Source organism: Oryzias latipes, chromosome 14 (genome assembly GCF_053564925.1).
Source record: "Oryzias latipes strain Hd-rR chromosome 14, Olatipes_Hd-rR_3.1".
Classification (NCBI taxonomy): Eukaryota; Metazoa; Chordata; class Actinopteri; order Beloniformes; family Adrianichthyidae; genus Oryzias; species Oryzias latipes.
Window position 1 is genome coordinate 17,635,997 of NC_136250.1, and position 27,929 is coordinate 17,663,925.

Genomic DNA, 27,929 nt, shown 5'->3' on the forward strand with positions numbered 1-27,929 from the left:
GTTTACAAGTTTTTAGGTGTTCTGTTGGGAGTCATTTGTTGTTTCAAAGCTAAAAAACAAATAATTCAAATCAAATATCTATTCAAAGAATAAATGATCACAGTAGCAGATTTGTAACTAGCTATCAGGTACAGCCACTTAGATTTTTCTGTTTTTTTAACAAAAAAAGTGGCGACAGTGGCTCAGGTGGTTGAGCGGGTCGTCCAATGATCGAAGGGTTGGCGGTTCGATCCCCGCTCCCACCAGCCAAAATGTCATTGTGTCCTTGGGCAAGACACTTCACCCTCCTTGCCTCCAGTGTGGCTCCACTGGTGTGTGAATGTGGATGAATGATCCCGGTGATGGTCAGAGGGGCCGTAGGCGCGAAATGGCAGCCACGCCTCTGTCAGTCTGCCCCAGGGCAGCTGTGGCTACAACCGTAGCTTACCATCACCAAGTATGAATGAAGAGTGAATGAATAATGGACACAATGTAAGCGCTTTGGGTGTCTTGAAAAGCGCAGATAAATCCAATCCATTATTATTATTAAAAAATAAACAAACTGCATCCACTGCAGCGTTACATTTTCTTTTGAAATGAAAATACACTTTACTCCCTTATTGTCAAAAACAAACACGAAACATTTTGAAATGTGGTGCAATTTCTTTTCAGCAACACATGCATGACCAGGGAAAGGGGAATTTGACCAGGTGAATGTGAGGACAATGGACTCCACCATGCTGCCCTCCTGTGGATGACCTAACTGAATGCAGTGTAAGATTTGTTCAGGCTTTAGAATGTCATCACAGAAAAAATCTAAAAAAAAGTCTTTACAAAATGTAACTCACAAATACACTAAATAATTGTGGTATATGCACAATGTTATTCAAAAGTTCAAATATGCCACATATGGCCCCTTAAAATAAACTGCCATAACAACCCTTTCAGCTGTTAGAGTTCAAACGTCTGAAGCAAAACAACTGATGTTAGTAAAAAGACATTTGTTTTCACAAAGAGAACAGAAAATGTCAAAACTAAATCAGGTTTATCTTATAATCAGATGTGCTCAATGATGCATTTATTGGTTCTAGTTCTGCAAAGAACCTTCCCAAAATATGTCAGAAAAAGATCATCATTACAAGGTTTTATATTTTTCAAAGCCATCATTCAGATCGACCAATTCTATGTAAAACAATTTTAAAGTATTTAACCCTTGTGCTATCCTAGGCACTTTAACATTTGGAGTAGGGTCATCTAGACCCACTAGACAGTGCGCTGAACCTTTTTTCTTTGATGATTTGTGATGTTCACTGGTGTCCATGGATTACATGAAATCTTTCCACCTTTATCCACCTTTGTCATGGTAGGGAGAACACGTCAATGGTCATCTTGACCCCATAGGATAGCACAAGGGTTAAGCAGAAAATCTAGATCAAATATACAATGACACTAATAACAAAATAAGGGCCTCAATAAAGTTTATCAACAAAAGAATGTAGTTTTATGTTGTTACCATATCTTTTACTTCTTCTCCTGTCTCTTATCAGGTTCTGTTGCCACTCTTCCCTTTTTGTCATCATACATTCCTGCTCTAGTTTTACAGTGCACACTGTGTTTGATCATCTGTCAGGCGCAGGAGGGTCTAAGGGCAGGGATGCCCAGTTTAGTTTAGTCTGCTTAGTTAGTTAAGTTTAGTATTTTCCTATTAAATTCTATGTATTCATGATCCTTTTGATTTTATGTTTATTTTACAATTACCGGTACGAAGCCCATCGAGACGAGTGTAGTTCTGAATTTGGGCTGTACAAATAAAATTGAATTTAAAAATTGAATCTGTACCTTTTTGGTGGTACCAGAGCTATTTTTGAACAGTAGTGCAGCAGGGACATCAGTGACAGGTTGCAGTTTCCCGTTCACTGGTCGGAATCTCATTTGCATTTGAAGTCTTGCCAGTTTCAGTCTCACTACTCATCTAGTTTTTCATGTTCTGGCTCAACAGCAAATGTAAGTGCTTTTAAAGCTCCACTGATGTGTGAATTAAATGTTTTTATGTTTCAGCATGTTTACAACATAAGCTACAAAAAAGAAGTTTCAATCAATTGTGGTAGAAATAAAAGTATAAGATATTTCAAATACAAAAAAATAATTCATCAGCAGTCATAAAAGTCTAATAAGGAGCCATAATGCAATAATGACATATACTGTCCAAATGAAAGAGTATTTAGCATTTTTTTTTCCGTTTTTGAACTTGTTTTACTGTCTTCTGGTCTTGACCCTATCATGTCACAAACGTTATCTTAAAATTTTCACTCAAACTCATATTTATTAGATATAACAATCTTTAAAAAAGCTACATATCTAATGCTGCAAAGCAAGCCCAAATCATGACAATAACACCACCAGGCTTCATGCTATTACTGTTTTTACTTTATTTTTTTAATCAGAACAGACACACATACACAAAAAAAATACTTCCAAAAGATTTCTTGCTCACATGAGTGACCTTAAGGGAACTGGTAACCCAGGAATGGAAAGCATTTGCTTTTTTATCTTACAGCCTTAACGCGTATGCCTTTGATATTTAGTATTCGTCAGAGAGCTACGGGGCCCACACGTTATCTACCGTATCTATTAATATGGTTTACTTTAGTTTTATGGAGTTCAAATATTTTCTTAGCCTAAAATCAGACAACTAAGTCAACTCAGCCCCCATAACCCTTTAAACCCACACATTTTCTTCAACATGTCAATTGGTAAAAAAGATTGTCCTCTATCTTTTAAAGGAATTTAAAATCTAAACCTGAGCATCAACACATTAGCAAACAAGTCATGTGCAATATAACATGGTGCTGTTTCCCACTATTATGTCATGCTGTGCAGGAGTAAGGCACTGACTGTGGACTTTTCCCTGTAGACTTCTCCATCTAAAACTGTCATGTGGACTCTTCAACCTCTTAGGACTCCACCCCTTTAAACAAAAATACTACCTGCCTCCTACTCTCATCTCAGAAGCAGGTGGACCACGTGCTCACACAGAGAGGAGCACACTATATATCCATGATAATATGTTACAAGACAAGATGTCTGTATGTTTGCAATCGGTGGTCTTTAGGATGGAGCGGCGAGGAGAAACCTGCTCCAGGTGGTCCTTTGTGATGTTACTGTGAGGATTTTTTTCTTCACACTTGCTGAATTTAAAAGGTAAGACCAGAGATGTGTCAGACAGCTGAGAGGGTTTTCTGGATTGTAAGGTATTTCCTCTCGTGCAAAATTAAAAGATGTTGCAAAAAAAAAAAGCCCCATTACATAACAGCAGTTTGACTTAAAATAATAAATGTATTTTTATATATTTAAAAAGTTCCTTCATGTCATATTTAACATGCACCTGGGAGTATTTGTTTACTTATGACTGAATTAATAGATCACTGCATGAAGACTTTCTTTGTTCTTCAGCCCAGCATCCACTGTGATGTAATGACACACTTTGGCCTTACTCAGCGTGTTGGTTTCCTAAGCAATGGAGCTCCTGCGGGAGCACTGCTGATTGGCTCACTGAGCTGCAGAGCTCAAGCCTGACTGTGCATGTGTTTTTGTTAATGATCCACCAATTAGTCACACACAGGTAACAGTTGTCCAAACAGCTTGTCATCAGTACGCACCACAGGGGTGTGTGTGTGTGTGTGTGGGGGGGGGGGGGGGGGGGGCTGATTCTGATGAATAGTTTAGGAAAGAAGGCTTCAAGGATTTCCGTAAAGATGAATCACATTCCCACCTTCCAAAGTTGTTTTTTACTTAAAACAGCAAGTAATAGTGGAAAATGTGACAAAAAAACCCAAAAAGAGAAATCACAGCATTTAAAAAACAACCCGAATGTGAACAGTTCAAGAAAAAAGCCCAACACACAGAGTAAATTGTGACATCATTGGCAAAAAGATCTAGAAAGGCTCATCTGTCTTCATTTTGAGAGGCTTGTTAAAGAAAAAGAATTGTTGTTATTTGTAGACAGATTTAGTCCAAACCTTGTGCTTGGAGAGAAAAAATCACAGAAACAATGGCTATGGGTGGTACCTTCATCTAAAATATCTTGAAAAGTTAGCTCCAGAAAAGGACTACATCTGTTGCTTCAACTACTGAAGAGATGTAAACGTACTTTTGAAAGTTTTTGTCAGTATACAGATTGAAATCAAATGCTTGAAGTTTATTGTAAAATGTACTACTTACGCTTTAAGTGTAAATAAGAAAAACATCAGTTTAGTTCAAACTCAAAAGGAGAATCTGTTTCCAAAGAAAAGTTTTAAGTCAAAATGAGCCATCATTGGAACAAGGCTCACATTTATTCGTGTTCAAAACTGGATTGGGTTAGAGCCTGTTTTTATTAATCAATTATTTATTAAACTGTTAGTTTTAATTTTGTGTTATGGTACAAAAACACTTTGGAAAAAAAATCCAAAATGATGATTAAGGTGTAAAATTCTTCTAAATCGATGAATTAACTGCTGAGAACAGTCCTGTAAATCACTCTGTGTTTTTTAGCTGCTTCTGTCACCACAGCAACCAGGCAACCACCTCTGGTGTGATGTACTGTCAGACACTCCCATTTGTCCCTTGTCCCCTGACTCTAACCTGACATATGCATCATAAACACTTTTCCTCCTCCTGCTTCGGTGCCGCAGGAAAACACGCTCATCGCTCCCTATCACAACATGGGTTGAATGGATAGAAGCCAAACTTTGGTTTCAGCTCTTGCTGTCTTTGTCAGACTTGAGGATGACTGGCCAGGCGGCGGACAGAGACCGGTCACCTCACAACCTGTCAGTGAAGACAACCTTGGAGGAGGAGATTGAGAGATCTGAGAGTATTCTAAGCAGGTAAGGGCTTTGTTTTGTCATTTCCTCGTGAGAGAAAAGAACAAAAAATGTCCTGGTTACAACTCCTGGTTTTTCCCTCATTCATCCCAGGGTACCATCCGTCTGGGATGACACGACCTCTGAGCTGCAAAGAGTAGCTGCTCTGGACCCAAATGATTCAAGAAATTCTTTTCAAAGAACTGGAGCCATCTCCAGGTAAAGCTGGGACCAATTAGTGCATGATATATAAAGTGTACCTTTATAAACAGTTTTTATATTCCTCTTTCTGATGTGATTGGGCCTTTCCCTGGCTGTACATGAAGAACAATTAGAGGGAAATTGTCTGTTTTCACCTAAAAAAACATGTTTTTGTTCTGCTGCAGATTGGTGAATCTGGTGGTGAGACTGAGGGAGTGGGCACACAGGAGTCTGCTGGAGGAGGAAGAACGACCCGACTCTTTCCTGGAGCGCTTTCGTGGCCCTGAGCTGAAAACCGCCCCCAGTCGCAACAGCAACACGCAACCAGATGTCAACGGCAACAATGCCAAAGGGATCTTTAGGTATTCCTGGCAGCAGCCCCTCAACTGTTAAAGCATAACTTTGACGCACACCAGAGCAAGATCTTATAAAGCTTTGGGATAAAGTGCTACCAAGGCGACAGGGAGGCTTTCCTGAACAAATAAAAGCACGTTTATCTTTGACTACATCTACATCTGTCTACATCTGTGTTAGTTTTCAAGCTGCCGTTTCTGTTCAACATCACCCTCGAATATCCTTAAAATCCTGCCATGCTCAGTTATTTTGAAGTATTTCAGTAATGGTAAAAAGTTTTTTCTCTGTTTTTGTGTACACCGATTTGACACATTTTCTTCTACTGCTTTCAGAAAAAGGTGGGCTTTCTTTGTGGTGTCCCCCTCTGATGACATTTACTACCGCTGGTTACTGGTCATCAGCATCACAGTGCTCTACAACTGGTTTGTTGTGGTTGCAAGGTGAGAGACGACGGTTTACCTGTGGTCAGCTGGGACCGTTTGTTTGCAGCCTCCTCTGCTCTAAGGTTTTTATGATTTCATTTTCTCAGGGCGTGCTTTGACGAACTCCAGGTGACATTTTTCATCTGGTGGCTGGTTCTGGACTACATTTCTGATACCGTGTACATACTGGACACTATTGTACGACTTCGCACAGGTAATCATTAAAAGCAGCTCCTTGACCCGTAAAAATGCTTTATTTTCTGAAGAAAAACGTGATATTTTTTTTAACAAACAGTAACAAATTACTGTAAGCAACAAAAGAGTAAATGGGAAGAAGTATGATCAAATGATAGATCTGGAATAAATATAGCAGCTGAATACTACTGATGAAATGGAATTATGGAAGCCAGGATGGTCCAGTTCTGCTGTTGTTTTATTTGATTCAATTATTTTAAGATAACATCCATTTTGTTTGTTTTGGGAATAGCCTTCTTTTATTTTGCTGAATTGCAACGAATACTTCTGTAAATCACAAAAAAAAACAGAAAACTGTAATATTTTCTCCCAGTTTGCATTGCTGTTTACAGTGTGGTACTTTACAAAAGGGAAACAGTAGAAAACTGGTCATGTTTCATTACAAATTTACATCTAAGGGCAAGCTTGTATCTGCAGAGTTCCAACTTAGTCAGAGAATGTCATTCTGTTTCACTTTGTTACATTTAACTGTTATTAGATGATACTAGGTTGCTTTTATAATTTTGGTTTTACACCTCAGTTAAACTTAGACAGATAATTGATCCTTGATCCATGTTCAGCAGGATCTTAGCTTGGCATGTCATTGCTTTATTGCATTATTGTGAGAAATTATTTGGATGGTCAGCATCAGAAGATCAACCACAAAAATAATAATAATGGATTGGATTTATCTGCGCTTTTCAAGACACCCAAAGCACTTACATTGTGTCCATTATTCATTCACACTTGGTGATGGTAAGCTACTGTTGTAGCCACAGCTGCCCTGGGGCAGACTGACAGAGGCGTGGCTCTGTCAGTGATGGCCTCTCTGACCATCACTGGGATCATTCATACACATCCACACACCAGTGGAGCCACACTGGAGGCAAGGAGGGTGAAGTGTCTTGCCCAAGGACACAACGACATTTTGGCTGGTGGGAGCGGGGATTGAACCGCCAACCCTTCGATCATTGGACGACCCGCTCAACCACCTGAGCCACTGTCGCCCAATAAAGCAAGCTCTGCTGTTATTTCATAGGAAGTGTGTTTATTCGGAGCATTGTTAAAAACAACACGTTTCTCTGATAAAAACAAAATTTGCTTGTAAATGTTTTTTATACAATTTCTTCATCATTTACTACTAGATGTACTGATTTCTATTCAGGATTGCAACTTTCAGATAAAAACTCATAAATACAATTTGTTAAAGATGGGTTTTAGATTCAATTTCTTGGTGAATTTGCTCATTTAAAGCAAGTTAAAAAGGATTTGAACCATTGACTGAGTGACCCCTCCAACCTCGCATTTCATATAGAAAGTACCCGCCGGCTCCAAAAAGCCAAAATCCCATAAACTTCTATTTTTGAGAAATAAACGGCTTTTAGTCTGTAGAATAACCTCTGCTACCTTTTTAACTCGCTCTTGTTAATTATATTTTATTTTATGATACTTTTTCTGCAGTGCAAGTTATTCAAGTTATAAACTGGCCAATCAGTTGCCTACGAGGTTTCACATTGAACTATCAAAATGTTTGATTGACAGATTTTCTAGCCTGCTTTCAAGTGGTAGGGGTGTGGCCTTCCAACATGCTCACTCCTGATAGGTGAGAGTGATTGCCATAGAAATGATGACTCAGATCAATTCAGACCAATCACTGCTTACTGATGATGGCAGGCTTAACCCTTGTGCTATCCTATGACCCCACCCTTATATTGAAAATAATCTTCATCTTATTGCCCCATTTAACCACCTGTTTGTTTGGTTTCCTTTTCTCAAAAGATTCTCCAATCCGACAGTAAGAGAATGAGCCTTTTTGTATTTCTTTTTATTGAGTGAATAAATGCTTTCTTTCTTTTTTTGCGCCATCTCAGGCTTCCTGGAACAAGGACTGCTGGTGAAGGACCACATCAAGCTGAGAGACAGCTATGTCCGAACGCTGCAGTTCAAGCTGGATGTGGCCTCCATCCTGCCCACGGACCTGGGCTACATTGCCACTGGCATTCACACCCCGCAGCTGCGCTTTAACCGCCTGCTCCACTTCCCACGCATGTTTGAATTCTTTGACCGCACAGAGACGCGCACCAACTACCCCAACATCTTCCGCATCTGCAATTTGGTGCTTTACATTCTAGTCATCATTCACTGGAACGCCTGCATCTACTACGCTATATCCAAGTCTTTGGGATTCGGCTCAGACACCTGGGTGTTCCCAAATGCCTCCAGAACTGGATTCACCACCTTATCCGAGTCGTACGTCTACTGTCTTTACTGGTCGACTTTGACTCTCACCACCATCGGGGAGATGCCGCCGCCTGTGCGAGACGAAGAATACCTTTTTGTGGTCTTTGATTTCCTTGTTGGAGTTTTGATCTTTGCAACTATTGTTGGAAATGTAGGCTCCATGATTTCCAACATGAATGCAACTCGTGCTGAGTTCCAAGCTCGCATTGATGCCATAAAACACTACATGCATTTCCGCAAAGTCAGCAGAGAACTGGAGACACGCGTTATTAAATGGTTCGACTATTTATGGACCAACAAAAAGGCCGTAGATGAACAGGAAGTGCTCAAGAATTTGCCAAATAAACTGCGGGCTGAGATTGCGATCAATGTGCACCTGGAGACCCTGAAGAAAGTGCGAATTTTTAAAGACTGTGAGGCTGGACTCCTGGTGGAGCTGGTTCTTAAACTGCGCCAGCAGGTTTTCAGTCCAGGAGACTACATCTGCAGGAAGGGAGACATTGGCAAGGAGATGTACATCATCAAAGAGGGTAAGCTAGCTGTTGTGGCTGACGATGGAGTCACACAGTATGCCCTCCTCACCTCTGGCAGCTGCTTTGGGGAAATCAGCATTTTGAATATAAAAGGGAGTAAAATGGGAAACCGTCGGACTGCAAACATCCGCAGCCTGGGATATTCAGACCTCTTCTGCCTTTCTAAAGATGACCTGATGGAGGCAGTGATAGAGTATCCGGATGCGAAGACGGTGCTGGAGGAGAGGGGCCGGGAGATCCTTAAGAAGGAGGGTCTCCTGGATGAGAACGCAGACAGCGGCGGGCTCCAGAAGGAGGACACGGAGGAGAAGGTGGAGAGGCTGGAGATGTCTCTGGACACCCTTCAGACTCGCTTTGCCCGTCTGCTGAACGATTACACACACACTCAACAGCGGCTTAAACAGCGCGTCACTCTGCTGGAGCAGCAGATAAATGATTATAGTGCAGAAACAAACACAGACGCTGACCCGGGTCCTGCATCAAATTGATGTGCAAGCACCAGACCTAAAACTGCTTACCGAGGACTAAAGAAACACCCATTCAAATCCACCATTTACAAATATGTGTCTTCAGAACAGGAATGAGGTTCTTGCTGGATGCCAAACAAAGTGCATTGGATGCGTGTTTAGAAAGAGCAAGCTGGATATTCCACTAATGAAAAGTAAAAACATGAAAAACTCCTTAAATCAGTACAGATGTCACTTTTGGTTAAATAAAAGATCCACTATATCACAGGTGCTCTGGAATCGATGGGTGACACAGTCATTTGGGTTATCTGTAAACATGTTGGCTTCCGTCAGCAGAGGGATTCAGATCCCTGAACACGTGGCATGTCCTGCTCTGGTTCTGTACACCATCTCCTGCTGCTACTCTTGGGACAATGAAATCTCAGGTGTGATGCAGGTGATTTGTCTCCAGAGTTTTCCTCCTCCTAGTTAAACCTGCGTAAACCAGGTGACAACAAAAACAAAGAAGTGTTCCTATTTTTTTGCTTTTCTGTTCAAGCCCTTCTGACAGTTTGGATGTTTTATGGCAGGAAAAATGTTTTTTTCCTCAAAAATTGATTCTTTTTGATTGGCATTTTATTCTTTACAAAGAATGACAGTTTTCAAAGCCCCCAAAAGGTGTGAGTCCCATTTTGAATTTGGTTTTAAATCGAGTCCTATACATCCCAATTGGGGGGTTTGTTTCATGTTTCTGCTCCTGAGTTTCTCCCATTTTTTCTGTGTGAACTCACTCTAAAATGGACTGGGGATTTTCCAGTCATTCCGCCTTTGCATTCCAGGATGCAACTCAAGCACATGAGCTGGTTTGATAAGAGCAGCTATAACAATGCCTCCCCAACAGCAGCTCTTGCATTAAGGTGTGTGTGTGTGTGTGGGGGGGGGGGGGGGGCAGGAGAAAGGATGTAGATCTGTTACATCCCTTAAAAAGTGAAGGGTATGCCCTTTTTACAACACAAATAAATGCTGTCTCGTTTGTCTTTATGACAGAATAAAAAAAAAAGTTTAATCCAGATTAGTAATCTAAATTCAAATCAGCTTCATCCATAGAGTTAGGAGTGGAAGAGATAGGTTGATAAGGTTAAACTTGTTTGGGTGCTCAAACTTCCCCTTTTTTTTATTATTTTATTTCAAAAAGGAGATCCTGTGAAAAGTAAATCTGACATCAAATTCAACAACAAATTCTGTGTGATCTAACAAACAGCATTTTGTTCCCACTTAGAACACATTCATGTCTTTTTCTTGCATTGTAAGCCTAAAGTATTTTCCTGGCTGCACAGAAGTTCACATGGAGTCTTTGTATCAAGATTCTGATGAAGTTTTCTTTAAAGGTGAAATATGTTGGACTATAAAATTGTTTGCATTGTAAATCTTTATTTATTCAACACAAAGCTTGAGAATTAAGAATCCTAACTTAAATAGCAGCATCATCAATATAAAATGGTTGGGGAAAAAAGGTGCAGTTGTTTAAAAAATAAGATCTTTACTTTTGCTTCGTCCTTCACCTGCGTTATTTTGTAGAAAAAGAAAAAATATTTAAGCCAAATACTTAACATTAAAACTGTCATTCCAAGAGTGTTGCAGCATCTCCTCATTTTTTATGAGAAATTTTTCTGTAGATGATTTTATTTATAATGTATTTATTTAATCTTTATTTATCCATGAAAGACGGATAAAGAAAGAACTCATTTTCAGCTGCAGCCTGGTGTGATTGCAGTTCAAAGGGAGCTGATGCGTCTCAGAAAATCCCCATTAATTGCTGGTGATTGACAGTAGCCGTCTTAAACTGAATCCTCGCCCTCTGTTCATCAGCACATGCCCTAAAACAAATCTTAAGTACTTCTGGAAATTATCAACTTCAACTATTGACTCACATGAGCTGACAAATTGTCCCATTTTTAAGCATTACGTATTTTTTAAGATTTTGCTATTGCATACTATGGTTTAAAGTTCATTTTCTACCCTTCCTATAACAATATTAAAGCAGTTCATCTTTTTTCAGGCAATTTTTTCCCCAAAATAATAAAAGAAAAAAATATATCAGAATCAAATCTAAATATTTGAACTGAGAATTACACACAAAAATTAACATCTAAACTTGCAGAAGAGTAAAGTGTTGTTCTTTCAGATTTGTAAGATTTATTTAGAATTTAACAATTATGTTGAAAATAAAGCTGTCCAAAACTGACATTAACTGATTGTGCTCCAAGATACTACTTAATGTGCCAATGCAGTTCTGCAAAGGGTGGAGTGAGACCCGCATCCATAAACAAAAATGAGAGGTCCACTGCTAAAAAACTGGTTTCTGACCAAAGCGGTTATGTTTCCGACTCATTTTAGAAATCTAAAACTGCCCGTTACTGCATGGAGTGAACAATTCCATCATTTCTTTTAAAGAATTAAAAAAAAAAACCATGACAGCATAGATCGTCGCCTCTGTAGTAAACACATGTTTTTTCTTTAATATGTCAAGGCAGAACAAATTTCTTTCTCCACAGACTTCGATACTCTTCAAAACACTTCAGATAACTAAAACTTAAAGAAAAATATTGTATTTTTTTCCCGGGACGACCTGTGATTGGATGTGAGCCTAAAGAAGAAACGATGCCGGGCTGCTCATGTTTATGGGAGCTGCAGGACTGTGGCATGCGGTCTGCGCTCCGTCTGTCAACTGATTGGCCGAGGCTCTCGCCGTGCAGTGAAGCAAAAGGCTAGCGCATTCGCATGTGCAGGCTGTGCTTCGGTCCATCCACCCGCTCCAACTTCTCAAAGTGTTTCCTAGCATTACGGATATTGATGAGAGTGGCTGCAGACGCTGGAAGACAGACGGGGTTGCGTTGTTAAGAGTAGCACTCATCGGGTGTGCGAGTTTACTGAAGAGGGGTACTTACGGATGGAGGGGTCAGACATGATGACCATGACGTATGTGTTTGAGGTGAAGACGTCAATGAAAGCTGCAAAGTTAGAGTTCCTCACCTCCATACTCTGAAAGGAGGCTGCAAGTTTACTGGAATAAAAAGAGTAAATAAACAAATCAGTGAGTTTTTAGAAAGCCTGAATAATGGGGTAACTTATTTCTAACCCAACATACCTGCAACTGAGTTTGAACTGTTTGATAATATTGCTGATCTTCTCAAACCTGTGAGCATCACGCTGCTCTTTGCACTGATAATGGGAAATCACCTGCATATTTTCCACAAATAAAAAACAACAACAAATGATTTTCCAGATCCAGATTTATTGCAGCAGCAGAAAAACTTGTGTTCTCACCAGAAAAGTGGCTCTCTCAAACAGGAGGACTTCATCTGCTTCTATGATCTGAGCAAAGTTTCTCAGGTTTGTCTCCAGCTGCTGGACGTTTGGGATGAGCTGGTACACGATGCTGGACCAGGCCTGCAGGGAAACGATGAGACGTGCACGTTACAACATCATCAAGCATCATGCAAGCGCTCTGCCCGGTCTGATATCCAACCTTATATAAAGTTTCATCCCAGATTGACGTCCTAAAACATGTGCAAGCCAAAGGTCTGGAAAGCCTTTTCAGGTCTTCTTCTCGCTCTTTGAAAATCTGCAGATAAAAATGAAAAACTCACGGCTGAACATAGAATATAAGCTAAAAATGTTTTTTAAAAATCAGTTTAGTTCCATCTGTTAAATCACTTCTTTAAATAGTGGCCCTTAATTCTACATTTTACTGTTCTTTGAAAGGTAAAAAAAAACGTTTTTTTTTTTTAAATCATTAAAAACAATAAAAATGTAAATGTTAAATATTTGGGAATCTGCACAAACTGTACCTTAAAAGAAAAAGAAAAATCACTTTTTCATCAAAGGCAAAATATACCCAACACATAAAAAATGTTAGTCCAATTATTTTTTATCTACTCTACAAATTACATCATTAAAATTTGGAAGTCCATTTACATTCGTTAGGATAACCACAATCAACATAAAAACCAATGCAAAAGAGATTTTCCCACATACTCTATACTAAAGTAGAAAATATTAAAATATTCCATGTGTAGCAGATGTTAAATATAAAATTAGTTTTCTAGGCAGCTTCTATATCAAATAAAATAAGAATAATTTACAAAATTTCTATGTTTAAACAGCAAGTATTGAATTCTACAAATATGCTCAGTTTCTCAATGAGACTGTTTGGAAGATAATGACAGTTTATTGAGAAGATTTTATGCCAAAAAATGCTGTGATTAAGAGGGAAAAACAAGCTTTATTTTTTTAAACAGAATATTTTTTGTTATATTTTGATTGTTACCCCACCCCCTGTAAAAAACATTTTTTTTAACATTGGCTTGATCCTATGGTTGACCAAAACTTTAAAAGCAATTTATCGAACAGAATGCTGCCACAAGAGGGCGCAATCCAGCGCTTTCAGGTGCCAATCCCAAGTGGGTACGAAAAAGCGGGGGAATTGTGTCAAGAAGAAGAACAGACATAAAACAAACGCAAAATAAAATGCAGAAATCACAAGAGAGGAAGGTTATTTCCACTAAAGGGAGCAACTGGAAGACAAAAAGACGATAAACGCTTGAATAAAAGATTTTAGACTGAATCAAAGTGAATCTGTGGATAAACACTTACCAAATCTCTCTGATCTTCCTGAACCAGGTCCATTTTGTGCACAAGACAGAATACTTTGGCATCAGGGGAGTTCTGCAGAATGGCTTCCAGACACGACTGATAGTAGTGCATGTCTTTCTCCAGCTCACGGCTCTCAACGTCGAATACATAAATAAGAACCTCAACATTTCTGAAGATGTTGTCCCTCTGACTGGTGAAGTAGTTCTCCATAAATGTGTCCTGTCTACGATATTACAGAAGAGAACACAAACTAACCTCAATAGGAATTGTAAAAGCTAATCAAAATGCAGCAAAAGATGATAAAAGCATGCTTACCCTCCACAATCCCAAAGGTTTAGAACTAGATTACCAAGAAAGCGAACATGGGAGTGTTCCACGTCAACTATTGAGGAGATGAGAAGATTTATAAATGAAATTAACAAAATGCTCAACATAAACTATCATACAAGGCCAGAAAAAAGGGTTATAACTATGCCAAGACAAAGTTCATTTAGATGATTTCTTTTGCACAGATGACAAAAAGAATAATAATTATGAAACAACTGAGTATTAAAAAAGGAAGTTAAAACGTATAGTTCTGTAAGCACAGGATAGAAAATAAACAGTTATATTCTTATAAGAAAACTTTTTTCAAAAATCCTTTTTACAATTAATTTATACACGATACTTCTGAAAGCTTAAATGTCCCAGCCAACATATTGCTCAAAGAAGCGATGCTGAACGAGCTGTGAAATTAGGTCATGTGATAGGAAGCATGGCCCCAAAAATGACGTGCATCAGCTAAAATGGGAAATAAAAATAAGATGGCGGGACTAAACATTTTTGTAGTAACATTTCTGAGCACATACAAGCCAAATCAAATGTTAGTCAAGAAAAAAAAAAAGAGATTCTTTTTAAGCAAAGAATAATGAAGATAAAAATTGAGTTGTTTCAGTGACAATCAGTCATATTTACAGTTGGTCATGAAAACTGAAAGAAATGATCAATGACTAGGCAGTATTGAAAAAAAATATTAACCATAAAAAGATTTAAGCATACATTTATGCTTAAAACAAAAAAAACACATAAAAGTTTTAAAGTAAAATTTTCAACTGTGAAGAACAATAAGTATTTTTGCTGGATTAATTTCATTCATACTGAATTGAAATCGACTAGTTTACGCAAACATGTTAAGGTGGCAAATTAATAAAATCACATTTTCCTTTTGTTTTGTTCTCCACCAAAAGGGAGAAAGGCATCTTATCTTTTGAGAGCTCATTTTATTTGTTTGTTTGTTTGTTTACATATGGACTTCCAAAGTATGAATAATAAGATAAATTAGGGTTGCGTCTGCAGAACAGGAAAATGTACTTACTTGTAGCTCCAAGACGACGTGTGTCCCGAGCAATGTAATTGGCAAAGATGATTGATCTCATACTGGTCTTTCCAGACCCACTTTTCCCCATCAGAAGTACCTAAAAAAAGATTATAGAGGCCAAGCGAACGACATCCGACGGTGAATAAATATCTGAAAAAAGCCTTTAAAACTACAAATCAATGGATTGAATTTAAACTAATCGATCTACTGATGATCTTTAGGCATTGGTTTAGGGCACCGATGGTAATCCGTACCTTTTTCTTCATTGCTGTGTTTGACATCCCCCTCAGCAGACACGAGTTTTTTTCTGAGCTGAAGGTCAGATGACTTCAGTCTGATTGCAGCAGCTGTCTGCGGAACAAACACTTTCACCAGGACGATCACTAAGTTGCACCAAAGAAACAAAAGCGTCGAGCTAACAACAGTTTATGATAAACGCTTTTTAAAAGATTCAAAACAAACATATTTTAACAAGGTTGGAGATTTGAATCCAGAAACGTCTTTTTTAAGTTAGGAAAACTATCTTCTTTCCCTTAAGTAAACACGCAGGCTAACGGCTAGTAGGTAGGCTAAAAAAAAAAAAAAAAAGATAGCCTAGCATAGACCAGCGGCTAAGTTGCTTAAGTTCAAACGTGGTTTTCCACTTACCTCGAAGAAATACACCAGTTAATTATCTTCATGCAACTTTCGACTACTGCTTTTGCTCCTTTTTGTAAAAACGGCTGCACACGTTACTTGTTAAAAACAGACAGTGAGGTGACGATCAGCTGCTTCCTGTTTATGCCAAAAGTCACATGATGAAAAGCTGTTGTGATATCCCTGTGCTTTGTCTTCCAGGCACAAGTCAGACGATTGGGTCTCAATTAAACAGGTTTCAAATCATGTTTCAACCTCTACGAAAACGAGTTTTGTAGCAATGTGAACTATAAAGATTACAAACTACAAACTTAACAATTGTTAGATTTGAAATGCAGGAACACAATATAAGCACCTGGCAAGGCAACCCAGTAGGCTTAAGGCAAAGAGGGACTTATCTGGTTGCAGTTCAACCCGAAGTACAATCACAGCACATTTAAACAAAGGACTTTTGTTACGAAACATCTTAACATCCACTTACAATTGATCAACACAATGCTTTTTTTTTGTATAAAACTTTGAGGAAGCAAACTCTTCATGTTTGAGTCTTTGCCATGTTTGAAAAGTTTTGAAAACGGTTCATTAACTACAAAAACGGTTTCTGGGCAAAGGATATATCTCATCTGAAAGACAGCAAAACACTTGCCACAGATTTTCTATCAAAAGGCGCAGCTTCGCTTTTTTGAAAAGTTGAACGAGAAGTAAAATTGTATTGAGGAAAAACATAAATTTACAATCAAAACAAATTTTGCTGGGACATATTAGTGTCCTAATATTGTTGATAAATGTTTTAGTTTTTATGAACGTGGAACAGAACTTGGGTTGTGTTTTGTGACCACTAGAGGGCAGAGAAGGACCGGCGTTCCGGAAGTTTTCCGGCTGAAATCCTACTTTCAAAATAAAGGATATTTTGCTGATAAATATGGTGATGAACCCCAAACCTTTATCCCACTGTTAGATTTAGTGCAGCATCAGTAACACTTTTCTTATATAACATCAGAAATTTTGCATATCCTCCATCCCATGGCATGGAAAAACGTAGCTTACTCAGCAGGAAAAATGTATCAATAAATGGATTAATGTTCAAACATGGTAGCCGTGTTTATATACATGCAACACAGGTAGATTTAAGACAATTGCACTTAAATACCCATATGAAAATCCATTAAAATGTATTAAAATATCCTATACAGACTCTAAAAGTATTTGGATTTTTTTCATACACTTGCACTTTTTTGTGCTCTGGCAGACTTATTTAACTTTCTCATACAGGGAATAACTGAAATTTGGAAGTAAGACTTCAGTTACTGAAAATGAAAGGAATTGTAAGTATCATAAAACTTTATTGTTCCATCACAGCTCAATCCCCAAACTGTAGCCCTCTTCCAAAAAGACAAGCCATTACTGTGAAAATGACAACAGAAAAGAAACCAACCATCTCAGGACTTTCCGAAAACAATGGACACAAAAAAAATACAAGTTGGTGTGAAATCACCATATAAGGGAGAAGTTTTGAATAATCTAGGAATAGAAAAATAAGGAAACAGAAAACTGTCCAAAACTTTAAACTTTATCACCAGAAGTGCATGAAACAGAACAAAAAAGTGATAACTGGCTTTCATTTGAAATCACAATTTAATAAAGTTAAATAGGTATATTTTTTTAAATAAGACTGTTTTAATCAGTAAAACATGTAGAGCATTTTTCTGGAAATGAACTGTGTAAAATACTTAAAAGTAGCTTGTACCAGCAGAAGTCAGGAACCAGTGTGTTCAGTTTTTAGAATTCTGGAGAACTGAAGATTTGAGACATCATAAATTACATTTTTTTTGACCACCAGAGGGCCTACATTTTAACATATTCCATTAAAGCTCTGAATTTCCCCATTAAAACTGCTCTTTCTTGTGAATTTTAACATCCAATTGCTTTTATACTAAGTGATTAGAGGGACTGTAAATTACAGCCCTTTTAGTGAAGATGTGCTGCTGAATAAACTCTGTGGGTAGGTTTGGTAGAACTTCAGTTAACGATCAGAAATCAAGGTAACAGCCTTAAAATGGGGGGGGGGGGGGGGGGGCAGAATTTTTGAAATTGTAATCATTTTGAAAGTTGGATGTATGATAAAACTCTCAAATGGGGGTTCTTTTGTTGGTTCTTTTAAATCTGATGCTTCTCCAAACTGACCACACAGTGACCGCTACACAGAGGACACCAACTCCTCCGACACAATTTACACAACCCATAAATGAAAACCTGAACATGCTCTCGATTTGGAAGAAAAAAATAAATCTATACAGTTGCTCTTTGTCAGAGAGGCATGAGATGTCATGAGGAGAGAAAAAGTAAATAAAAGCGAGACATATTCAGGTAGTGTACAAGCGATGGAGAACCCTGCAGTCCATCTTTACATCTGATCTCGGAGCTTGGCGAGCCTTTGAGACAGTTCATCCTATGAAGACAAGAGACGTCAGTAAGCAAGAAGACGACAAGAGAAGAATAGGAGGTGAGCCGCATTGACATTTTGGGTTAATTTTAAACAGACTAAAGAAATGCAGAATTTTATAGTACTTATTATAGCAGTTTATTGCAGCAACAGAATGTACCTGTTCTGCAGAGGCCACGCTGGTACCAACTGAACCTGTCTGGCCTTGAGGAAGCTCCATGTTCAAGTCCAAACTAAACAGGAAAAACAACAAAGTTGTCAGAAATATCCAAATAATACCAGCTGCTATTTTTCTTCTCAGTCGGTGTCTACATCTGTCTACAAAAACGACTATTTTTAAATAAAAAGGACTCCAGGACAGTAACATTCTCACCCAGCTTCATCAGCCATTTCATGCAGCAAAGAGTCCACTTGATTCTGAAAAACAAAAAACATAGCACAGGTCAGTGCCAAAGCAACTTCAGCCTGGGACAACAAGAAATGCAGCAAAAGGCACCTGTGGTGTTGTGAGTGTTGTGGTGCTGCTCATGGTGTCCTCCATCTGGGCCGTCTGGACATCCAGGGTTTCAAACTGATGCTCAAACTTGTCCATGAGAGCAGAGATCTGAAAGCAGACAAATGCAGTGAAATGTTTATGGAACCCAGTACAACTGTAAGGGATTTCGCCACAAAAGGAATTCATTTTCCTTTCAGAAGGTTACCTTTTCAAGATTCATACTCTTCAGGGTGGCATCCATGCCCTTCACTACTCCGGCCATAGACTTCGTGACCTGTGAAAAGTAAAAATAAAAATCAGCAAAATGCAAAGAAACGTGCATGGGTGTGGTGTATCGCCCCCCATGCTTGGATTAGTGAACATGGAGTACCTGGTTCATTGTGACTGCTGTCTGGACTCTAGCAGCCACTGCATCTACTCGAGCACTCATCCTCAGGAAGTTCACCGACTGGTTCTTCTGTCTGATGGCGTTCTCTGCATGGATCCTCGCCACTTCCATGTTTCCCTTCTGGATGGCCTGCAAACAGGGGAAGCTGGTTCAGTAAACCCCAGTATGCTCTTTTGATTAGCATATCAAACAAGAACTCACCTTTTTGACTTTTGCCTTCTCTGCTTTTTCCTCTTTGTCACATTTTTTGGCATTTCTTTGCAGTTCTTTGGCAGCAAACTTTAAATTGAACAGATTTTCTGATATTTGGAGTTAAGGAAAGGGGAAGCACACAATAATTTTCAAAATTTTGGCTGAAAATTGTGTATATCTGGAAAAAAAAACCTTAACACTAAACTATGTTTTAGAGTAATAAAAGAGTTTCTCATCAAATGTACAGTCAGATGGTGTGTTGATAATAAATACTTTGGAATAAAAAACAAATTATTAACACACTAACTCCATTTGTTGAAATGTTGTTGGAAAGAGAAAAAAACCTTTAAAAAACAAATTTCATTGATGAAAGTTCAATTTCCATTGCAGTCAAATCTGTTTTTTCAAAATAAAATGTAAACTCCCTTCTGATATAGAAATGAATGCAATACCTTTTAAATTATTTCAGTATATTGGCAACCCATATCTAAATAATAAAATTTATTTGAAATTAGCAGTAAGGTTCATCTGTTATTTGTCTTTAAATTAACAAACGGCACGCGATTTAAAACTTATATTGGTGCTTTTATTGTGAAAACCTTGTTATTTTGTAAAATAACACAAAAATGTTTTACTATTAGTTTACTGAGGTGCTAAAGTATTAAACCAAATTACTACAATCCCTGCATATCCTGTAGTTTATTTACTTTGACAGTTAAAGTGGCTAAACTAAGTAACCTGGTGACCGTGTTTCCACCAGCTTTTAGTTTTAGGCTTTCGAGGCCCTCCGCGCGGCGTTGAACCCTGTACTATCGCCTAAAATACGTTTTAAATTGCTAAAGAATTTCAGTAAAAAACGATATAAAGTTCTTGTCAACTTAGAACACATTTAGAGCAGTTTCTGGTATCTTGTTTAGCCTAAGTCCAACTAGCCTAGTCGTAAACAACCGCTCGCTGCTCGTTAGCTCCAGCGTTGGTCACACCACAGCGGTCTTTTAAAGGATACTCTCCATGATACTCGGCATCTTAGAGTGGCTCTTCGGAAGCTCAACACTCACACCAACACGTCCTCTCAAGCAGTCCGCGACAAGTCGATGAAAAAAGGCTAATAAATGTCGCCGAAAGTTCAGCTCATCAAGGCTTCAAGCTTCGCCTTCTTCGGCACTTCCTGGTCTCATCAAAATATCCACTACGTCATTGCCACGTGGTGTCGGCATTCCCCCGTCAAAACGTCACAGACGAGTTTGCCCCGCCCCAAATGTGAATGAAAGGACGAAAAATATATAATAAAAACAAATATCAAAAGACTTTTAGTAGTTTTGGCATAGAGGGGGGTAGCAAAGACCCCCACGTACAGAACGAAGAGGTCTGGCTTTAACGGAGGGGTGGGCGGCTGATTGATGATCAGATTTACGGTGCGGTTCACGGCGGGGAGAGAGGATGACTCACTCCGTCTGATGTGATGCTCACCCCGCAACAGCTCGGCAGTGCGTTGGCACGCCGGTGGATCAGCCTCACAGGTCGCTGAGCTCCACCGAAAAGAGCAGAAGGGTGAAAAACTTGAGCAAACTTTAAAGTTGCGTTTGTTTTTGTGGTCTCCAACTTGTCACTCGGTCATCGCAGAGTTGACCGCGCGTCGTGATTTACAGTAAATTTCGTGATGTCAGATTGCCATGGAAACAGTGCTCCCTGAGCTGAGAGGAAACTGTCCGTGGTAACTTCAACATCAACACCCCAAAAGGGTCGGATAAACCTGTTGGATACCCCGTTGCATGTCATTTTCGTTTATATTTGCTCTGCCTCTAATTTCTGATCTAATTTGACAACAGAGCAGGTGAGTGTTTCTCATACTACAAACATTTTATTTTTATTTATTCACTTTCTATGTTTGCAATTTAGTTTTGGAAATATATTTGGTGTGTTTTGCAGCTGCCAAACAATTTTTAAATTTGGATCTTAGAAATCTTAAAAAGGGATAAACAAGTGACCTCTGCTAAATGGGATCAAACTATGGCGCGCACCAGTTTGCGTGGCTGTGGATCATGAATGTCACAAAAATGTCACAGATTCACTGATTAAACATTCTTGTTGTTCTAATCCTAATGCCCCAAACGCCACGTCAACGAGCGCTGTTCTTGCGCAAATGCAAAGAATCCAAGGGAGCAAGCGTGTAACGCCTTGTTCACTGGCTGTATGACTCATATAGTCTTATCTATAAAGAAGCCAAGTGGTGGAGGAGCAGTCCTGCTGCAGGACCAAACTGATGTAACCCCCCCCCCAGATGCCACTGTCTGCATTTGCATTGATGCCCACCCAACACTGACCCCCCCAAAGGCTGATGATGCAGAAAGTGCAGCTCGGATGTGAAATTTGCAAATCTCCATAGGGCCCCACACTGATTTTTTTTTGCATACAATTGAATAAAACAATTAATTAATTAATGTAAAAATTAAATAGATTTTTCTTATTCTTTAGTCACAAACTGTACATTATTTTGAAAAACTAAATAAACAAGGAGCTTCTGTCATGCAATCATTATAAACACAAACATTTAATCGAATATAAAAGATGCTGTTAGTTCAGCTTGAGTCTAACTTTATGGATCTGATAATCAAGTTGATGCTTATTTCTGGGTTTTAGGAGATTTTACATATCATTACTGTATGTTCGGAAATAACACAAGATCTCTACATTAGAAATATTTGAATTCATCTGTCAAAAAGCAGCGTAGTTGCTAAAAATCTCCCAATTTTTGTTCAGATGGCACACACCTATACGCTCTTCTGCATTGTTCTGCATAATGTTTTCTGTCAAGTGGATAGGAAGTGGACTTTGCCTGAATGAGTCACAAGGGATGACGTACATCGTTTTTATCTCTCCTATTTATTCTCTTTTCTCTCTGTAATTCAGAGAGTTTGGAACAAAAGAAATTTAAATAATTGCTTAAAGTCTTTCTTCAACTTGTCAATAATTAGGAGGCAGAGGAATATTTTAACTGCTTTTAGTTATAAGTTAATGCAACACAAGCAAAGTACCTGAAATATGAGTTAAAGCGTTCAATAATGAAAGATCTGTCCAATTTTTATGTAATACCTCTCACCTAGTGAATGACAAATGTGACTTGTAAACTAGCACAGGATCACATGACGATGGAAAAATTCAACCTAGTGATTAGTCACCATTTATCTGGCACGACCGTCAAAAAATAATGTAAGAAAAGACTAAAACAGCTCAGCTTCTGTGAGCTCGAACATATTGCAGAAAGGCCTAAAGGCAAAACTGAAAATTATTAACCTGTTAAGATGGCAGCTCTTAAAGACCCACTCCAATAAAAATTGTATTTTTGGTGTTTTTAGCTTGTTCTTAAGGCTTTTTTTTTCTCACGATGGAGGACGTGTATAAAGAAAATTAAGTGTAAAATTTAATTTCTAAGTATTTATTCATTCAAATCCTTGTGAATCAAGAGCAGACGAAAAATGCCATATGAAAAAGTTTCTAGGTGTGGCGTGGGAGCTATTATGGAAAACCACAAGATTCCTGTTCTGCTCTGCTCAGATGCATCCACTTCCAGACAAATAGATCCAAGTATGTTAAAGTTAAAGTACCATTAGCTGTCACACACCTAGATGTGTGAAATTTGTTCTCTGCATTTGACCCATCCCCTGGGGGAGCAGTGAGCTGTAGACATAGCCGCGCTCAGGAACCATGTGGTGGATTAACCCCCCAATCCAACCCCTTAATGCTGAGTGTCAAGCAGGGAGGCATTGGGTCCCATTTGTAGAGTCTTTGGTGTGACTCGGTCTGGATTTGAACACCCAACCTTCCAGTCACAGGGTGGACACTCTTTTCCACAAGGCCACTGAGCTGGCACGTCTTTGTTTTTCTCAGTTGAGCTGGCATCTGGCTCAAAACCGTACAGCTGGATTGCTCTGATATTGCCTTCATGATGACCTGCATTGACACATAAAAATGTAAAAAAAAATACTTTTCAAGTCATTAACCATGGTTTAATGTAAATATCAGATCTCTATTTGACAGAAGGCGACTATGGAGCTTCAAACAGAGAAGAGGTTCAACAACTTGAGCATTGAGCAAATCCAGGCTCTTGACAGAATTTTGACTGAGGTCATCCCTATCCACGGCCGGGGAAATTTTCCTACGCTGCAGGTGAGAGTGAAAGACATAATTCGTGTGGTCAAGGACCGGCTGGTTGAGCGGGACATCATGGTCAAAGACATACGTCTCAATGGAGCCACTGCCAGTCACATCTTAGTGAGAGACAACGGCCTGGGTTACAGAGATTTGGATATCATTTTTGGAGTTGAGCTGCCCAGACAGGAAGATTTCCAGGTGATCAAAGAGGTGGTGCTGAGCAGCCTACGAGACCTCCTGCCATACGGGGTCAACAGGCGGAAGATCACCTGCCTCACGATGAAGGAAGCATACGTTCAAAAGATGGTAAAGGTTTTCAATGAGTACGACAAATGGAGCCTCATTTCACTCTCCAACAACAGAGCTAAGACCGTGGAGCTTCGGTTTGTCAGCTCCCTTCGTAGACAGTTTGAATTCAGCGTGGATTCTTTTCAGATAATATTAGATCGCGTGCTGGAGTCCTACTGGGTCATGGAGAGGAAGCAAGAAGGAAAGCTGGCACTGAATGACACAAAGTTGTCAAAAAGAGAAAGGCATGAGGATAGAAAGAAGGAGCAACTTAACCTGCAAAATACCAAAGAGGGTGTTGAGGAAGGTTCGTCAGGCTTGGATGAAAGTCCATGCCAGGATGAGGAAGTGTCAGTGCTTGAGAAAGAACATCATGACGAGACTGAGCCTATTGTAGGGGAGCTCAAGGTAGATCAAGGGTTAGAACCCAAGAAAAATGCGAATAACCAGACGGAAGAAAAGATAAATGGAACTGAGGGTGTTTGTTTAGAGGAAAACAACTCTGTTGGGTTCAAGTTGTGTGAAAAACAGGGAGAAGGGAAAGAATACCTTAACTGTGATTATCCACTAGTGTCACCCTGCAAATTTATTGAATTCACAGATGCCGGGGATGCACTAGTGTCACACGCTTTTTTAAAGCTTCAGAGTAATGAGCAAGGGTGTAAACCAAAGGTTCCCCTGCCGGAGAATTCACAGTCACAAGGAGCAGCCTGCTGTCAAGAAAATAATGAGGTAGATTCGGTAATCTGCAGCACTGAAAATGCCCAGAACCTGACAGATTCACACCTTGAGTTCTCCTTTCCTCCACCGGCGAAAAAAACCTGCAGCACAACACAGGACATCAAACCGGATTACTGTCCTTCACCAAAGTTACAAAGAAAAATGTCTCGGAAGACAATCACCAAGACCGACAAATGGTCTCTCCTGAATGACTTGTCAGACCTTACAACACAGTTGTTCCCTCCAATAGAAATACCAAAAAACCTTCAGTCTAAACCTCTCTCACTTAATGCAACTCAAGTTAGTGACTCACTCATGCTGAGCTCCAAATCAGAGAACTTTGAGGGTGCAGACTTCCCTGCAGAATCTGCATGCAATCCACCTAGTTCCTTCCACGAAGGTTCATCTTCCTGTGAACCTGTGGACCTGATTGTGGAGACGGCACACTCTACGAGACCTCCTGATGTGACGACAAACACATCTTTCCAACCTAAAACAGATGGTAATAGATTGGATTTGGGAGACACTGTTCCAAACAGTTGTGAGTCAGACTCGTGGTTCGGGGCGTCAGGAGAGCCCATCATTACAGTCGAAGCTGAATGTATGTACGGTGACTTTGAGCAGGCCTTGCACCACCTTCGTCATCGCCTCATTGCCACTCACAACCCAGAGGAGATCCGAGGAGGTGGGCTGCTAAAGTACAGCGACCTGCTGGTTAGGAACTTCAGGCCAGCCAGCGAAACCGAGATCAAGTCCTTGGAGCGCTACATGTGCTCTCGCTTCTTCATTGACTTTCCTGACGTAGGCGAGCAGCAGCGGAAGATCGAGGCCTATTTGCAGTGTCACTTCATCGGCAACGAGGAGATGAGCAAATATGACTACTTGATGACCCTGCGGCGTGTGATCGACGAAAGCACGGTGTGCTTAATGGGACACGAGAGGAGACAGACGCTCAACATGATCACGGTTCTGGCTTTACGCGTGTTGGGAGAACAGAATGCCATTCCCAACACGACCAACGTTACCTGCTTCTACCAGCCAGCCCCGTACATGGCGGAGCCGATGTACAACGGCTACTACATAACTCAGGCCCAGCCCCCACTTGTCTACCACCCCTATCCTCTACACGTCCACATGCAGACTGGCCTGGTGTAGCGACAGTAACGCGCCCACACAGGGCCCTTAAAGCTGCTTTAAGCAAAGTGCTCTGCAAAAAGAGGCACGTGCAAGTTTTAACAACAGGCACCTATGGGCGCAGTGTTGTTTAATGTTTTCAAATCTCTCCAGCATCTATTGTGAACAATGAGAGGTCAGAACAGCAATAGGGCTGGAGGTAAAGCATGTGGCCCTTTAAGATAAACACTGGAAAAACAACCAAGAAGCTATTAGAAGAGAACACGTTGAGAGGATATCATCAAAGGGGACTGACTTTTATGAATGGCTGTCTAAGCAGAATAAGTCTGTATTTCTCACCTGCATGTGTGGAGGGAGATGCTGGAATCTGGAATCTGGCTGGTTAATAAACGTCTCTATCAAAAACTATATGTCAGGAAAAAAATATCTTAGCTTGGATTCAACTAGAGATTCAAGTCTCGTATGTGTTTTTGTGAATCTTTCGTCTCTGGAGATAATGTTTAACATGTTTTTTCAAATGTGTTAACAAATAGGACTCCACAGTAACACACTTTGACAATTTCTCCTGCGATTCCTCCATGTTGTAACACAATATGTGTTTGTTATTGTGAAAACTTCATTTCAGAGTAGTTTACGAGACAAAGTAAAAGACTGCACTCAATTATTGACATGTTGAGAGAAACACATAAATGGAAATACAGTATATTTAGCTATGTCTTGATTATATTAGATTTATTGGTTCATTTCAAGCATTAATAATAGAAAAAACAACAAGAAATCACAGATGCATTACTCATTCAGAAATAAGAAAGCGCATTGATTTAAAACAAAGACAGTTTATCAAAAAATATGAGAAGATATCATCTTCTTAACAGTGTAATTATCCATAATCATAAGTAGAGATTTTTCCAGTAATACAACACACACTTAGGTCACATTAGATCAAAAAGTATAATGTTTATTATGAACTAAAGTCAAGTGCAGTTTAATTTATTGCTTGAAAAGGAGTGGAAAGAAGTAATTTGATGTTATGTTTTTGTATAGCTGTCATAATCAGGTTCTTATCAGATCAAGTGCAGATTTTTTGTCAAGTATTAAAATAGAGTGGGATATTTAGCTATTTCTTAAAAGTAGAAAATGCACAGATTGTTGTCCTTGTGTAATTTTATATAGAAAAAAAAGCATTCTTCAGTATTGTATTTTTATTAACTAATCGTAGCCATCTCTTATCTAAGTGTACAACATGGTTCAGTAAGTCAGACCTCGAAAATGTTTGTGGTGTACAAACCTAAACAATTTAGGGTATGTGGAGTGATATCAAGTTCTGTTCATGTAACTTTTGGTAATTTTTTGTTCCTCTTTAAACGTCTGAAGTCATGAAGGATCTGGTGTTTCTAAGGCTCAACTGGGGAAGATTTACTTGTTTGAAACAAATGTGTCATTTTAAGGGTGTAATCTGGCACATCTCATCCAATCAAATTACATTAAGTTGTAAAAGTGGCGAGTTTTGTGAAACATTTGTGTGTTTTTTTCATATTGTTGCACAATTTTATGAAAATCCATACAGTGTATAGACAGGATGATTGTAAAAAGGGAACATTTTGGTTCAAATAATATTGAAATTTTTTCCCGACTCAGTTAAATGTCACTCAAAGATCAAACAACTTTCTTCAAGTTAACATGGAGACAATTATAAATGAAACAGCTCACCTGACAGCTGTTTTCAGAGCTTTTCATGCTTTTATTGTTTATTTTTGAGTGTGATAATGCAGTAATGTCTTGTAGCTGTACATATTATAGCATGTCACATTTGACATTTCCAGAGTTTCTTTTTAAATGTACTTATTATGACAAAAAGAAAAAAACATAGCTGTTGTGTGCTTTTTCATCAATTCTGTATTGTGCTTTGCTCCATGTGTTTGATTTATTGTTGTGTTTTGTGAACTGCACTGCTCAGGTTTCCCAGCAGTCGATGGTCATTGTTGTGTTTGTCATCCAAAGAGATGTTCCACGCAGAAGTGGTCTGCAGGCAGGCAAGTCCAGCACACACTTGTTTTTCTCGATGAGGTTCAATTCTGCTTAAAGAAACACAAACCTTCTTTGAAGACAAGTGTTCTTCCTCCAAAATCCCAGCATGCTCCTGTGCATCAGTGGGGCTCTAGTGTCAGTAAATAGGTTTTCATTGATATCCTTAGTAACATTGCTGAGTAGAT

The 27,929-nt window shown here is 39.2% G+C and overlaps 4 protein-coding genes across 7 annotated transcripts; 2 read left to right on the forward strand and 2 right to left on the reverse strand.

Annotated features, from left to right (window-relative positions):
- Positions 1-4,399: 4,399 nt before the first annotated feature.
- On the forward strand, positions 4,400-9,808 carry cnga2b (cyclic nucleotide gated channel subunit alpha 2b). The gene is made up of 6 exons (XM_004076541.4): positions 4,400-4,847; positions 4,938-5,042; positions 5,210-5,386; positions 5,711-5,818; positions 5,908-6,014; positions 7,906-9,808. The coding sequence occupies exons 1-6, from the start codon at positions 4,747-4,749 to the stop codon at positions 9,294-9,296; spliced, it is 1,989 nt and encodes a 662-aa protein (XP_004076589.1). The 5' UTR covers positions 4,400-4,746; the 3' UTR covers positions 9,297-9,808.
- A 1,940-nt stretch (positions 9,809-11,748) lies between these two features.
- rraga (Ras-related GTP binding A) lies at positions 11,749-16,056 on the reverse strand. 3 transcript variants are annotated; one of them, XM_023962397.2, is made up of 10 exons: positions 15,916-16,056; positions 15,522-15,650; positions 15,265-15,364; positions 14,226-14,292; positions 13,911-14,133; positions 12,784-12,879; positions 12,582-12,704; positions 12,403-12,494; positions 12,203-12,318; positions 11,749-12,126 (listed from the first exon to the last, which is right to left on the reverse strand). In XM_023962397.2, the coding sequence occupies exons 2-10, from the start codon at positions 15,546-15,548 to the stop codon at positions 12,023-12,025; spliced, it is 948 nt and encodes a 315-aa protein (XP_023818165.1). In that variant the 5' UTR covers positions 15,549-15,650; positions 15,916-16,056; the 3' UTR covers positions 11,749-12,022. The 3 variants fall into 3 exon arrangements, with proteins under 3 accessions (XP_023818165.1, XP_023818164.1, XP_023818166.1); XM_023962396.2 differs by having other exon boundaries at positions 15,522-15,618; positions 15,916-16,055; XM_023962398.2 differs by having other exon boundaries at positions 15,522-15,632; positions 15,916-16,053.
- A 1,170-nt stretch (positions 16,057-17,226) lies between these two features.
- chmp1b (charged multivesicular body protein 1B) lies at positions 17,227-20,631 on the reverse strand. The gene is made up of 8 exons (XM_004076503.5): positions 20,429-20,631; positions 19,432-19,529; positions 19,213-19,359; positions 19,048-19,116; positions 18,843-18,950; positions 18,720-18,763; positions 18,507-18,579; positions 17,227-18,352 (listed from the first exon to the last, which is right to left on the reverse strand). Exons 1-8 carry the CDS (start codon positions 20,445-20,447, stop codon positions 18,308-18,310), a joined length of 603 nt encoding a protein of 200 aa, XP_004076551.1. The 5' UTR covers positions 20,448-20,631; the 3' UTR covers positions 17,227-18,307.
- Positions 20,632-21,114: 483 nt separating this feature from the next.
- On the forward strand, positions 21,115-27,577 carry LOC101171933 (terminal nucleotidyltransferase 5D). 2 transcript variants are annotated; one of them, XM_011483637.3, is made up of 2 exons: positions 21,115-21,256; positions 23,461-27,577. In XM_011483637.3, the coding sequence occupies exon 2, from the start codon at positions 23,470-23,472 to the stop codon at positions 25,735-25,737; it is 2,268 nt and encodes a 755-aa protein (XP_011481939.1). In that variant the 5' UTR covers positions 21,115-21,256; positions 23,461-23,469; the 3' UTR covers positions 25,738-27,577. The 2 variants fall into 2 exon arrangements, with proteins under 2 accessions (XP_011481939.1, XP_078787416.1); XM_078931290.1 differs by having other exon boundaries at positions 21,116-21,256; positions 23,446-27,577.
- The last annotated feature ends 352 nt before the right edge of the window (positions 27,578-27,929 follow it).